We start from the raw sequence: 15,117 nt of genomic DNA, 5'->3' as shown, positions 1-15,117 counted from the left end.
AAAGAAAGAAAGAAAGGAGAAAGGACTTCCGTAATCACCTGGTACATCCTCTCATTTCAAGATACAGAATCTGAGGCTCAGAATCATTAAGTAAGTAGACTCTAGTCTTCATGGCTGCAATATTATGTTCTTCCCATCAAACCAGTATTTTTGGAAATGTGGTATATATCCTTCTAGTAAGACTAGAGTTGGGACTAGTGGAGCTAGTGCTACAACAACCTACATTTTTAAATATAATTTTGGCATATATATATTCTAATATGCCTCAGAAAATAAGTAACTAGCACTTCATACTCCTGATTTCAAAGAATTGTTATGGACTGTCCAACCTATGAGGGAAGGTGGGGGGGGTGGGGGGTTAGGGGGTTAGAGATCAACCAAAGGACTTGTATGCATGCATATGAGCATAATCAATGGACACAGAGGGGGTAGGGATGTGCTGGGGGAGGTGGCTGGGGAGAGGTCAATGGGGGAAAAAGGAGACTTATGTAATACGTTAAACAATAAAGAATTTAAATTTTTTTAAAGAGAATTGTTATGATGAGGTTCTTCATTTTTATGTTTTTTGGAACATTTGTTAACATTGGCTCCAGCTACCTTTGCACTATAATGGCAGAGTTGAGGAGTTGGCCAAGTCTTCTGGCTATATCATGCTACTTCCTTCATCGAGTTAAATCTCTTTGTAAGATACACTCTTAAAACTTTACAGATTTATTAATAAATCCATTTAAATTGCATCAGTGGGAAGAGCCCTTGCTATGTTTAGGGCTTCAGTTTCATCATTTATTAAACGAAAAGGGTTGGATCAGGTTATCTCCAGGATCATTCCTTACTCATCTAAAATTCCACAATAAATTTCATTTATTGTGTTTAAATGAAAGTGTTCATAATGTTAGTCATAGTGAGTTGAGACGGCAAAACAAGGTGGAAGATAGGAAAACTGAGTAGAGGGAGTTTCCTTCAGAAGCTGATTTTCCTAAAGGACCATGTTGTCTCCAGCAAAACACTGAAAACTGTGAGAGGAAGAATGTCCTACCTCCACCAGACCTTGCAAAATCCTGACACACATGACGCAGCCGTAATGCACTCTGGCTGCAGAAGGAATGAACATGTTCAAGGTCGACGTTAGGAAGATGGCGGCTCCAAAGACCCTGAGGGACCAAAACACTGTGTTACTGGGCAGGCCTGCGCACGGATGTGGCACTTTAGTTAAACATCAGAAACGAAAAATCAGTTCATGGAGGACCACTATGGGAATTAACAGAAAGAAAAATAAATGTGTTACAGTCTCGTGTGCCCCAAACTAGACTGCTGGGCTGCCGGAAGCCAATTCCAGCATGACAGCAGGGTTGAACCTGGGAATGGCTGATGACATTTCCCCAAACCTGAACAGGATACATTAAATTGATGGTTGGCTGCCAGGCAGCACAGGGCATCTTAATCTACACGTTATTGCCTCCTACTGGCCAAACACCTGAACAGCCGTAGGCTAATTCCCCCATTCTGACAATAGACTCTGTATTGCTCTGCCTCCCTCAGGACAATTTGTGCTAATAAAAAGCATGGGGTCCTGAGACAAGGAGATCTTAGATCAGTGATGGCGAACCTTTTGAGCTCGGCGTGTCAGCATTTTGAAAAACCCTAACTCAACTCTGGTGCCATGTCACATATAGAAATTTTTTGATATTTGCAACCATAGTAAAACAAAGATTTATCTTTTTGATATTTATTTTATATATTTAAATGCCATTTAACAAAGAAAAATCAACAAAAAAAATGAGTGTCACCTCTGACACACGTGTCATACGTTCACCATCACTGTCTTAGATCTTAGTTTCCTTTAAACTAGGCTCCTCTGACCCCCAAATGCCTTTGAAAAGTATGCTTCATCTCTGGACTCCTATTTAATCTACGCACAGCTTTCTCCAGATTGCTGAACCCTTCTAGATGCTGGAACAAGAACCCCGGCACTGGCTGCTTTGATTCCCAAGCTCCAATCCCCGGACCAATCAGGGGCATGTGTTTAGCAATACAAGGATGTCCTGCCTGGATGAGGTCCTGATGCTGGAGACTGACCCGCATGTGGTGGGCTTGCTGGAGACCCACCACTCTGCTTGGTTCCACACAGCGGACCCATTCTGACCAATAGCTGGTGACTTGTGCACATTTGGATGGTGTCTCCTGCTGCACAATTCTGCTCTCATGTTACCAGGAGGGGATACAGACGATCTGAGAAGCATGCCGTGACGTGGGACCAGCCAAGCACAAGACAGGCTGTGTACCTGTCTCAGCCCCCGACTCTCTGCCCTGTGCCACTTGCCTTCTCCTCCCTGCTTTGACCAGCGTGGAAGAAAGCAGACAGCAGTTTCTTCCTTTCTTACACCTGTTAATGATGCTTCAGCCCATTTTATAGGCTGGGAAATTATGTATGATTTATTTTAGGGCAGAAATATGAGCAGTAACCCCAGGGATCATAGGAGCCAGTATTTTATCACTTTTTAAAAAGAGTATAATAGGTAAGTGACAATAAAAAGGGACACAAATTAGACAAGAACGTAAGTAAATACAGTCTTGCTTATATATATTTAGATTCTATGATAGTGACTTTCAAACTTGTTTTTACCTTGGCCCATAAAACAAAATATATTTTCTACTGCAACCTAATACATATTCATACACACAAATGTAGCCAAAACAAGTTTTAAAAACCAAAACTTAAATGTGCAATGAACTAAGATATTTTATGCTACTTTCTTCTACTTAATTATCTTCTCTCTCTCTCTCTATCTCTCTCTCTCTCTCTCTCTTTAGAAAATGCTCATTGGTAAATTATTATATTGATTTTATTACTATCTAAAGCAGTGGTTCTCAACCTTGGCTGCACATTAGAATCACCTGGGAATCTTTTTAAAATCCTGATTTCTGGGCCTTATCCTCCGGAAATTCTGTTTCTTTGTTATGGGGTGGGGCCACAACATTAGTAACAAAGAAACAGAATTTCTGGAGGATGAGGCCCAGAAATCAGGATTTTAAAAAGATTCCCAGGTGATTCTAATGTGCAGCCAAGGTTGAGAACCACCGATCTAAAGAGTTGTGTTTTAGAATTTGAAACACACTGCTTTATAAAATGCATATTTCACAAAATCCATGTACATGAAGTCACACAGGACACACAATTGGAAGGGGCCTGGGGCATTCAGCACGCTCCCTTCTGGTACATATACATCCTCCCTCGCCTCCCAGTGGCCATCCTCTTCTGCTGGAATCCCTTCAGTAACAGAACTCACTGCTTCTCATGGCACCGCTTGGTTACTTTTAGTTGTTCAAACACCTGCTATTGAATATCAAGGGCATTAAAGACATCTTACAATCTAGAGGCTAGTCCCTACTCACATTACAAAACCTGTAGGGTACATGACGATATTTACACAGGATCACAGAATTTCACGGGTCAAAGGGAACCCAAACACAATCTAACCCATGCTCCATTTCACAGGTGTGGAAACTGAGGCGCAGAGATGGAGGGGAGGTGACTCAGTAGAGGGCACCAAGTGAGTGACTCAAAGTCAATTTTTTTTACTACATAATCACTTGAAGTATTGCAAGATAAATGAGATTCAATAAAAAGAGATTCTGAAGAACGGGATCATATGGGATTGATATCTGCGAGTCACCTCTGTTGGAATGGCTCCTGTCTTTCACTCTGTACCCCCACCTTGAGAGCCAGCTCTGCAGACTTGGTAGAAGTGCAAAGCCTGTTATGATCTGTGCAGCACTCATGTCATATCGGTTTATCTTACCTGTTAGCAGCAAACTTGTTTGAAATGAAACCACCTGGAATTTGGGTCACAATATAACCCCAGAAAAAAGAGCCATGGATAAAGCCCACCGTCTCTGGATCCCAGTTAAACTGTGCTATCTGAAAATGAGAAATCAGATACAGTTATGTTTGTAAGAAAACACTTGCCCGCCATTTTTCACTGAGGATCCTACATAATAACCCCACGAGTTCCTTCTTTCTTTTGCTTATTCAATAATTATTTATGGAGGGCCCTTGTGTGCTTAGGATATAGCAGTGATCACAACAAAGTAGCTACTCTCAGGGAGTTCAGCTTGTAGTGAGAGACTGTATGAATTTACACATATGTATACATGATATATATATGTAGATACCTATATATACCATATATATTATATATGCCAAATATATACACCATCATATATTATTATATACATGCATATATACCATTTATCTGAGCCCCCTTAGAATCATAATAACCTCCAGTATGAACCATTAGCATAAGCCAAGCACTGTGTCAGGCACTGTGTTAGGCTGTAAACATGGTCCCCAAGAGGCAGACACACAAAATCCCTGGAACCTATGAATGCTGTCTTATTGGGAAAAGGGTTTTGCTGGCGTGATAAAGGTAAGGATCTGGAGATGAGTTTTCCTGGATTATCCAGCTGGGCCCTAAATCCTATGACAAGCATCCTTATAAGAGAAAGGAGACCTGAGACAGACAGGAAAAGGCCATGTGAAGACAGGAAGAGACTGGAGCGAGGCTGCCCAGAGCCAAGGAATGCCTGGAGCCACCAGAAGCTGGGAGAGGCCGGGAAGGGTCCTCCCATAGAGGCTTCAGAGAGAGCACCGCCCTGCAGACACCTTGATTTTGGACTTCTGGTCTCCACAACTGTGAGAGAAACCATTTCCCTTGTTTTAAGCCACCCTGTTTGTGGTCATTTATTCTGGCAGTCTTAGGAAACGAATATAGGTACTTAATATATTAGTACCAAATTTGATCTACAAAGTAGGTTTTTTTATCCCCATTTCATAATAAGGGAAATGAAAGTTAGCAAATAATTATATCTTCCTGCTCACATTTTTACTTTTTCAATTACAGTTTACATTCAATATTATTTTGTATTAATTTCAGTTGTACAGAATAGTGGCTAGAGAATCATATACTTTACAAAATGCCCCTCTCCCCCCAATATTTCCAGCTGGCCCCAGACAAATACATTATTATTGACTATATTCCCTAAGCCCGTGGTCGGGCCCAGGGAAACTGGCTCGCAAGCCACATGCGGCTCTTTGGCCCCTTGAGTGTGGCTCTTACTAAGCCTTAGGAGTACCCTAATTAAGTTAATAACAATGTACCCACCTATATAGTTTAAGTTTAAAAAATTTGGCTCTCAAAAGAAATTTCAATTGTTGTACTGTTGATATTTGGCTCTGTTGACTAACGAGTTTGCCAACCACTGCCCTAAGCCATACTTTACATCTCCATGACTATTCTGTAACTACCAATTCCTTCCAAGAGGATTCTCCCTGCCTCTCAGCACCCTGCGCCTCTCCCCTGCTAAATGGACATCTGAATAGAGACGGATAAGGCTTGACTCAGCCAGATAGCCTCTGTTTCTCTCTGTGTTTTTTTTTCCTATCTATCTATCTATCTATCTATCTATCTCTAGCTCCCTCCCTCTCTCCCTCCATATGTCCCTCCCTCTCCAATCTGAACCCAGAGATTCTAGTTAAATAGCACTGAACTGAAACAAGTCCCACTGGAGTCAGGGACAGTTACTAGTAAGTCACCTCCGTGGCAAGGCCAAGGCTCAAGGAATTCAGCTTTGGAGAGCAGTGAGAAACCATAGAAAAGGCAAGAAAACAGTCCATGGAGAGAACCCGAGGATGGAGCAAATTCAGAGAGAAGCAGAGGAGAGACCATGAGGAGGGAGCACGCTGGAGGCCTTAGCTACGGGGTTCCTGGCTCCCAGGAGGTCCAGCTCCGCTCTGTCTTCCTGGCGGGGCCTCTGTTCACGCCTTGGAAACAATTACATAAAGACTCCTTTCCGCCTCACAGTGGAGAACAGCCTGGATTTCAGTCCCACCACAGGCTGGGCCCCCCTGTCCAGGGCACAGACCGGACAAACTTACACAGCAGCTCTGCTCTCTGCCCTCCACTTTCATGAGATCCCTGATAGCCTCTCATAATTCCCTTTTTGACTCGAACCGGTTTCACTGAATTTCTATTCTTTTGTAACTAGCAAACCCTTACCAGGACACAAGGGCAACTTGCTCAAGGCCTCAGAGCCAATAAACAAGAGTCAAGTTTGAAATCTGGTCTGGCCAGCCTCTAAACCAGCGGTTCTCAACCTGTGGGCCGCGACCCCTTTGGCAGTCGAACGACCCTTCACAGGGGTTGCCTAAGACCATCCTGCATATCAGATATTTACATTACGATTCATAACAGTAGCAACAATACAGTTATGAAGTAGCAACGAAAATAATTTTATGGTTGGGGCCACAACATGAGGAACTGTATTTAAAGGGCCAGAAGGTTGAGAACCACTGCTCTAAACCTTACAGAGCTCATGATTCATGGGAAGGCGTCTAGACTTTTCCTGAGGGTAATGAGAAATAATCACCGTTTCTCAAGCTTCCGTCATTTATTGCCTACCATATAGTAGATTCACACGCTTTAAAACTCATAATTTTGGAACTGCAAATGATTATTCACACATCAGCTAAAATGACCTTTCATACCAGCAGTGGAATATATACCACATATTTGCAAGACCTATCTGTTCATACTGCTGAAGTCTCTCACGCTTTTGAAAATGAGGATTTAAAGTGATCTCTGTGCAAAATATCTAGATTCCCCCCGCCCCCAAAAGGAAAAATCAAACAAAATTACCAGCCATTCATGGCCTTTATTAATACAATTAGTGGAATAGCTTTGGCATCAGGTTGAACAATGAGCTGATATCTAAGCTCTGTTCTGTTTGGATAAGAGAGAAACGGCCTACTACAGATGAGAGTTGGTTAGAGCTTCGAAATGCTACTCAACTTCTACTTTTGCGGCCAGTGGAAATGACGTCAAGTATATTTTAGATCTTAATCAGTTTCTCTAAGACTTTAGAGCAGTGGTTCTCAACCTTCCTAATGCCACGACCCTTTAATACAGTTCCTCATGTTGTGGTGACCCCCAACCAACAAATTATTTTCGTTGCTGCTTCATAACTGTAATTTTGCTACTGTTATGAATCATAATGTAAATATCTGATATGCAGGATGTATTTTCATTGTTACAAATTGAACATAATTAAAGTATAGTGATTAATCACAAAAACAATATGTAATTATATATGTGTTTTCCGATGGTCTTAGGCCAAAGGGGTCGTGACCCACAGGTTGAGAACCGCTGCTCTAGAGGGCAAAACCATAGAAACTACAGAGCACACACCAGCATTGTACACCAGCATTGGTCCTTGGGTTTATCAAAACGTCTTTTCCACGTGCCTCACAGCGGACTCTGTTGACCTAGGCATATCGTCTCAGGCAGCAAACAAAGGGACACCAGCCTCACATTGTGATCTGGACCTCAGCACACAGGGTTTAATTAGCTGGCCTTGCTCACAAAAGGCTGGGAGAATGCATGTGGTACACATCTGAAAGCTCACTAATGTTCACTACTCTTTATTTTTAAAACGTATGACATGCTCCCTACACCTCGACTGCCTGCCTCCAACCCCCCAATGAAAATAAACAAGGATATCCTTTAGAACAGGTTTAGCTGTGACATCAAAGGGGAGAGTTAGAAGAATCTCCGTGGAGCTCTTTTCTTCTAGCAGAAGAATCTCTTAGAAAAGGACTCGCGGTGCATGAATGGACCTGGAGAGCATTATGCTAAGTGGAATGAGCCAGTCAGAGAAAGACAAGTACCATATGATTTCTCTAATATGTGGACTCTAATGAACAAAATAGAAACAGACTCATAGACACAGAGAACAGACTGACAGCTGTCAGAAGGGAGTGGGGTTGGGGTGAAAAAGGTGAGATGATTAAACCAACAAACATGAAAACTCACAGACACAGACAGTACGATGATTACCAGAGGGAAAGGGGGTGGGGAAGCTATGAGCGGTAAATGGGGGATAAATGGTGACAGAAGGACAATTCACATTGGGTGGTGAACACACAACATAATACATCAATGTCATCCCAATAAGTTCAATTAAAATTCAAAAAAGAAGCCTGCAGACCAACTAAAGGCTTCTTTTTAATGGATTGAAATCAACTTTTCCCAAATCAGTGCTTGGCAGGAACTGGTCCGGGTAATGCTAATAGATTCGGCATGAAGGAGGGCGTTCTGCAATCGTGTCTGGGAAATACCGCATTCCACGGCCCCCTGGGGAGCTCCCCATAGAACACAGCACAGTGAAGGCTGTCAGGTCACACAGCAGCGCCTTCTTCGCAGCACAGCCTACAGAACACTGACTGGCCAGACACCAGTGTGGGAAACTCTGGTCTAAATGTGTTGCCAACTGTTAGATGCCTCTCCACGAATGGATGGATTTCCACCAGTCATTCCAATGCATGGGCTCAATACAAGGAAACGTGTATTTATTGGGTATCTGTTGGGCATACATTTTCATCTTTTTTCAATGATTCTTTAGGCCTCCCATTTAAGATATTAACCAATGAACTTATATGCATATATGCATAACCCATGGACATAGAGAATACTGTGGTGAAGGCCTTGGGGGGTGGGCAGGTGGAGGGAGTCAATGGGGGGAAGGGGGAGACATCTGAAATACTTTCAGCAATAAAGATAAAATAAAATAAAAATAAACAAAGGAGATTTTTGACTTTCCGGTGATTCATAAAAACAATACTATTGAAGTCACATCAGAGTATGCTCGCTTGTGACTACAACAGCCTGGAACTGGGCCTCCTGCTTCCACTCACGTCAAATCCAACCCACCCTGACCACTGGCTAAACAGTGATCATTCTGGAGCACAAATCTGACAGCATCGCCTCTCCTTAAAGCCCATCTGTGACTTCCTACACGGTTTACCAGGCTTGACATGACCTGACCCCTTTTCCCTTGCTGCCTCCATCTCCTGATGCTCACCCCCAATCTACTCTCCTATGCGGTTCTCACCCTGGAATCTGTGAATGGGGATCTGTGAACTGGATGGGGAAGAAATCGGCATCTTTATTTCTACTAACTGCTAACTGAAATTTGGCATTTTCTGCAATTATGAATGTGGGCAACAAACCACAGTCGTATTCTCAGTACCTATGACTCTATTACTAGTGGGAATTATCGATATGTTCACATCTGCATGGCAATTGTTGCCACTATCTCAAACTACTGTTTATAGTTCAAATTCAAAAGTACACTGATTTTTAGACCCATTGCTAGATTTTGTCATCTGATGTGTTCATAAAGAAGCTCATAGGTTTCTGTATTGCAAATTTTATTTTCAAAGATTTTGATATCTGTATTTTAACATTAGTTTCCTTTGTAATCTCATATATTTAGTTTTAAGAATTTAAAACATTATTTTTGACAAACGGTTCATAAGGCTCATAAGTCTTCACCAGGCTGCCAAGCATGACACGGAAAAGATGAACTCCTATCTCAGCTCAGTTCTAAACTCGTCATTCTCTCTCTCTCTCTCTCTCTCTCTCTCTCTTCCCCTCCCCTCCCCCTACAGACTTGGACATATGATGTTCCTTTTCTTCAAAGATTCTTCTTTCTCCCCCACCAAAACCCTCTTTGTCAAATTCTTCCTCATCCTTCAGCTCCAGCCATCACTTTCTCTGGGAATTCGTTCACAATATCAAAGTCTGTACTAGGTCCCCTCCCCTGCGTGATCCCGACCCTTCTGAACACTCCAACATAGCACCTAGATCCCCGAATTGTAATCACTTGCTTGTCTGTCTCTGTGAGAACCAGGGCCCAGGCTGCGCTGTTCAGCATCTAATCACCTTGCATGGTGCCCGGCACATGGTAGCCACTCTACACTTCTGTCACATCAATGAACGAGATGCAGTGCTTTCTTTCACGTAGCAAAATATTTGCACAGCTTTGGCCAAAAGAGCTCCCACCGTAGACTGACCCTGACCTGAATTTCCGGTTTTCCATCAACGTAGATGGTGCTGTTGTTGACCATTTCCACGATGGCAACCCCGAGGTTGCACCGAATCCCGAAGGAAATGCAGAATCCCAGCCCGCTCATGATGGCAATGATGTACCGCTTGGGGACGCCACAGCACTGGCAGTCGCAGAGCGGGGTGCTCTGCCTGGACGTCTGCACTGGCCTTCCTTCCTCATTCAGCTCAATGTCATTTGCTTCCTCGTTGGTCCCATCGATTTTTCTGCAGTGGAAAAGGCATGGGCAGAGAAGAAAGGTCAGGAATAGAGAAAAACAAAATGCACTATTCACAAAGAAAAAAGTGTCCCAAGAGGGGAGAAGGGAAACACAAAGTAGGGTGCAGCCTGCATTTTTTAATGTTGTTATTGTTACCATCATCACTGTTCTTACTAAAATACATTGTAAAGGTTAAAATGACCGATATTCTGGATCCTGTGTTGCCCGTTGATAGGCATTAGGTCATTGCAATCGCATCACCACCCCACGAAGTAGGGAGTGTTATCTTGCCATTTTATAGATGAGGAAACTAAGTCATCCGAAATGGGATGCGGGCCCAAGACCAGAGACTGTGTCTCCAACAATGTGCTTCACTGGATTTCCCAAACTGAGGGCCTGTCTACAAAATCCCCAGTCAGTGTTCCTCAAAACCGTCCAAGTCATGGAAAGCAGGAATAGGCTGAGACACAGTCACAGATCAGAGGAGACGATGGGGACAAGACGATTAAGTGCAGTGTGGTATCTGCATTGGATCCGGGAACAGGAAAATTGACATCAGTGGAAAGAGTAATGAAACTTTAATACAGTGTGGAGTGTAATTAGTAATTCATCCATGATGGTGCCTTCGTTTTGATAAATGTGCCATAGTAATGGAAGCTGTGAACGTCAGTGGAAACCAAGTCAGGAGTATATACAACATCTCTGTACTATCTCTGCAATGTTTCTGTGAGTCTAAAATTATTCTAAAACAAAAGCTTCCTTTTCTGAAAAAAAAACAAAACAAAACAGCAGAACTCCAGAGAAGGTGGAATTCTGAGCTTAGGTAGGTCTCTTACACCAAAGCTGAGATCCTGATAAGAAATGGTATCCTGAGAACCTGGATGAAAGGGTATCTGAGACTTGGGTTAGGAGATAGATGCACTTGAACATCCAATACCCTAAATTCCTCGGAACCCTCTGGACCTGCACAAGTGGCCACTTCTGCTTGGAAAGTATTGGTTCCACCTCTTTAAAGCGAAAATATAAGTACTTACAAGGAGAGCAGAATCCCCCGAAGTCTCCCTTGGGGAAAGTCTTCAGTACTACCACGGATCAGGAGAAAAGCCCACACTTGCCTGAAGATGCAGAGGTTGCTGGCTACATTGTGGCCCAAATAACTCCCTAAACTTAAATGAGTGGTTAAATTTCAAGACAGCAAGTGGGAAGAGCAAAGGTAGTTCGTTAGAGAGGTAGCATAGTGTCATGACTGACGATGGTGGGCAGAGAACGTCTGGTCTGAAAGCTGCCTCTGCCACTTATAAGCTGTGTGACCTTGGGCAACTTACTTAACCTCTCTGTTCCTCAGCTTCCTCATCTGTAAAACTGTGATTGTAATTGGCCCTACCTCAAAGCACTGCTAAAACTAAATAAGTTCAGGCCCTGGCCCGTTTGCCTCAGTGGATAGAGCGTCAGCCTGTGGACTGAAGGGTCCCAGGTTTGATTCTGGTCAAGGCCATGTACCTTGGTTGCAGGCACATCCCCAGTAGGGGGTGTGCAGGAGGCAGCTGATTGATGATTCTCTCTCACTGATGTTTCTAACTCTCTGTCCCTCTCCCTTCCTCTCTGTAAAAAAATCAATAAAATATGTTTTAAAAAAAAAACTAAATAAGTTCATAGTAGTTGGACCATTGTGTTTGCTATTATCATTTATTACACATAAATAGAGGACACCCATATTGTCATTTAAGTTGGACAAATTTGCCTATCAATTTCTGGACATTAATTTCCCAAGTTGATGCCTTCTATGCCATGTGTTCCAATACTGGACAATAAGTGAGTGCATCATCTTTCTTCCCACACTTCTAAAATATTATTGTCCCGTTAGCTGATGAAGTTGGCCAGCTGCTTCTCATCAATGACTGCTCTCAAGGAAGCCCACCAGTGCCTGGCTGTATCAGCCTCACGTGGGAACTTCAAACACTTCCCTGTGCACCTGCCACGCCCTTGACCGTGAGCAACTCTCTGTGGTTCAAGAGGAACTCACGAATTCCACTTAGATGACGTTCTCAGTCTCAAACATTAACGGACATCTACAATGCACCTTGCATGCTAAGTTAGAAAGTCGGTATTTCTAACTTCCAAATGTTCTTATCCTTGTCCCTTACACAACAGGAAATCATGCTTTGTGATTTTTTTTTTTTTACATTGGATTCTGTCCACTGGCTTAATGTGAAAAATCAACAAGGGAGGGAATGTCCACTATTAGATGCCAGGCTCTGGGCAAAACATTTTATATGTAATTATCTTTCAGACCCGAGGTTAACACCAAGTGCGTGGCAGAGCTGGTCTCGCTGGAGGAGCCCTAATTCTGGAGCCCAGCTCAAAGACCCCTAGAGCGGAGCAACAACTCAGACCCCTGGTCCATTAATGCCTTTGTTTCCTTCCTAGGCCAGTAATTCCCCTGTAGGGATCACTGAAAAAAGGGATCCGAATTTGTCTCTATTTCGGCTAAAGTCGTCCTACAATTGTGAGGGCAATGCTCACATCCAGGGTGCATTTAGTGCACTCTCTATCCCAAGCACAGGGGCTGTGATTGTTCCAAGAAAACTGTTCAGAGTCCGAAACACAGAGCTCGGTTCTAGGTTGAGGTCGCACAACTTGGAAATTAGTAATTTTGTTATATGCCTAAGTAAACCAGCTGGTAAACAAAAGGATTTTTAAGCGGCTCATCCACTCAAACAGCAAAACCTGCTCCGAAGAGAAGTCTCTTATTGAAAAAAAAAAAAAAAGAAAACCAACAGAATTTCAAAATAACAATTAAAGTTGGAAAAGAAAATTCCTAAGGACTCTTTGCCAAGTATTTTATAAGCCAAGACAGAGAGTCTGGTGATTGTAAATGGTGACCATGGTCCAAAGTCATGGTTTTCCTTCCTGACTTTGTCAGATTCCTTTGTCATCAGGTGACTATGCCAGTGAAGCCACCGTGCATCCTGTCTGCATTTTTCATCGAATGAACTCCACCATGACAAGGTGTTACTGCAGGGGGAGCTCAACAGGAAGGACAAAACACTCTTAAAAGAACGGGTTATTTCAATCATGGCCTGTGTTTGGCAGGTTTCTCATGGTTTCACTAAACTAGGTTTTCATCTATAGGTGATAATGGGGTCTGATTGGAAGCTTTTTGTTTTTAATCATTAAATTAATAAGGTGCCCAACCCAGTTCTCTGACTATGAAAGCTCATCAAGAGTGATACAATAGCCCAGCTGGTGTGGCTCAATGGTTGAGCATCAACCTATGAACCAGGAGGTCACAGTTTGATTCCTGGACAGGGCACGTGCCCAGGGTGTGGGTTTGATCCCCAGTGTGGGGCCTGGAGGAGGCAGCCAATCAATGATTCTCTCTCATCATTGGTGTTTCTCTCTCTCTCTCTCCCACTCCCTTCCTCTCTGAAATTAATATGTGTGTGTGTGTATATATATATGTATATATATATATGCTTTTTTGAAAAAGAGTGACACAATAAAAAGTGTAACACTCACAGGAGCCCCTGTGTTATAAAACACAAGTGAAATGAAACTCAGTGTGCTTAGACAAGTTACATGCTAATGTTTTTAAATTTAAGAGATAACATAGAAAAGTTAAAAGAGATACCAGGTGACATTTTTCACTTACCACGATTAGAAATAATCATTCAAACACATAAAAATCTTAGCAAGGATATTTTTCACATTTATTTATATCAGAGAGATTAAGGGAGTCATTTTACCTTGTACATGAGGACTGCTTACTAATTCATGAATAAAAACCTAGGAAGGCACTTACTATGTCTATTTTTAAAAAACACAAATTAAAATGTCACATCAATTCATTCACTTATAGTAAACTCTCCTTTCAATAATAATATATTTTAATTTTTTAAATATTTGTTTGTTTGTTTGTTTGGACCAAAACATTTAATTCAATGATAGTACTTAACATTTTCCACTGGAATCATGTGAGACTTTCTGCTTTAAAGAATACTAATTTCTTAAGTTACCTTCTTCAAATTATTGTATAACTACACTTCTCTTTCACACAACCAGGAACCACTTTATATAGTTTATATGACAAGCTAAACAATTTGCAAATATCTTATTTTCATTTACAGTGAAAAAAATCTTAAAAATTATTTCAGCTCCAAGCATAACCATATTTTTCATTCCTATAGAATTAATATGAAGTGTCATTTCCCTAAGTCTTTCCTAATTCCGTGCCAAACACACGCTATATAAATCACCACGTCCAGTAAGTGCTAATCCTGCTGTATAAGCAGAACCCTATACTTCGGATGCATCTTTCCCTCCCCAGGCACAGTCTGCTGGAGCTGGAAGGGGCACCAGAGCCATCGAATCGGACCCACCTTCTCCTAATTAAAAACATGGCTTTAAAAACATTAAGCAAAATCCCTTAAGCATTGGCAATGCTCAGAAATAAACCTGAAGTTTGCATTCCAACTTTACCTTTGTAACATCCCCAACGAATCTCCCACGGCATTCTTCACTCCTTCCTTTCCAGGCTTCAGAATTTTTTCTTTGAAGGTATCCAATGCTTTGAAAGGCATTTTGAATGGGGGGACCCCTCGGAGCCGTTTAACAGTCAGTCTCAGAAACTGTCATCCTCCCTCATTTCCAGCGTGGGGACCGCTCTGCCTTCCTGGATGGACACTCTGAAGTCAGTTCTCATGGAGGTCACTTCTTAAAACCAAGGAGAGGAAACTCGGCCCGGATCTTTCAAGTTGAGGCAACACCCTCCACACCCACCCCCCAAAAGAAGAGGCCAGGCGGAGGGAGTCTGGTTGGGAACCCAGCCCCTTGCCAAGCTCCCAGCTCCGCAGCAGCTGTGGGGCTGTCTCAAGCTGAGAGCAGCCTGGCTCCCTCCCTAGGGCCGCAGCTGGAGAGGCGGGGTGGGCTCCAGCCCGCAAGGTGTTCCCAGACCA

At 42.6% G+C, this 15,117-nt stretch overlaps 1 protein-coding gene across 2 annotated transcripts in view; it reads right to left on the bottom strand.

Annotated features, from left to right (window-relative positions):
* Nucleotides 1-14,869, bottom strand: part of SLC17A8 (solute carrier family 17 member 8) — a 31,778-nt gene extending 16,909 nt beyond the window's left edge. For both annotated transcript variants that reach the window (XM_070407940.1, XM_070407941.1), the window contains exons 1-4: nucleotides 14,642-14,869; nucleotides 9,917-10,169; nucleotides 3,801-3,919; nucleotides 1,037-1,151 (exon numbers count right to left, since the gene is read on the bottom strand). In XM_070407940.1, the coding sequence (XP_070264041.1) occupies nucleotides 1,037-1,151; nucleotides 3,801-3,919; nucleotides 9,917-10,169; nucleotides 14,642-14,742 (588 nt within the window). In that variant the 5' untranslated portion in view covers nucleotides 14,743-14,869. The remainder of the gene's footprint in view (nucleotides 1-1,036; nucleotides 1,152-3,800; nucleotides 3,920-9,916; nucleotides 10,170-14,641) is intronic.
* Nucleotides 14,870-15,117: the final 248 nt, after the last annotated feature.

Source organism: Myotis yumanensis, unplaced genomic scaffold (genome assembly GCF_028538775.1).
Source record: "Myotis yumanensis isolate MYYU_CA2020_CCGP unplaced genomic scaffold, mMyoYum1.0.hap1 SCAF_3, whole genome shotgun sequence".
NCBI lineage: Eukaryota > Metazoa > Chordata > Mammalia > Chiroptera > Vespertilionidae > Myotis > Myotis yumanensis.
This window is presented reverse-complemented; position numbering and strand designations above follow the sequence as displayed.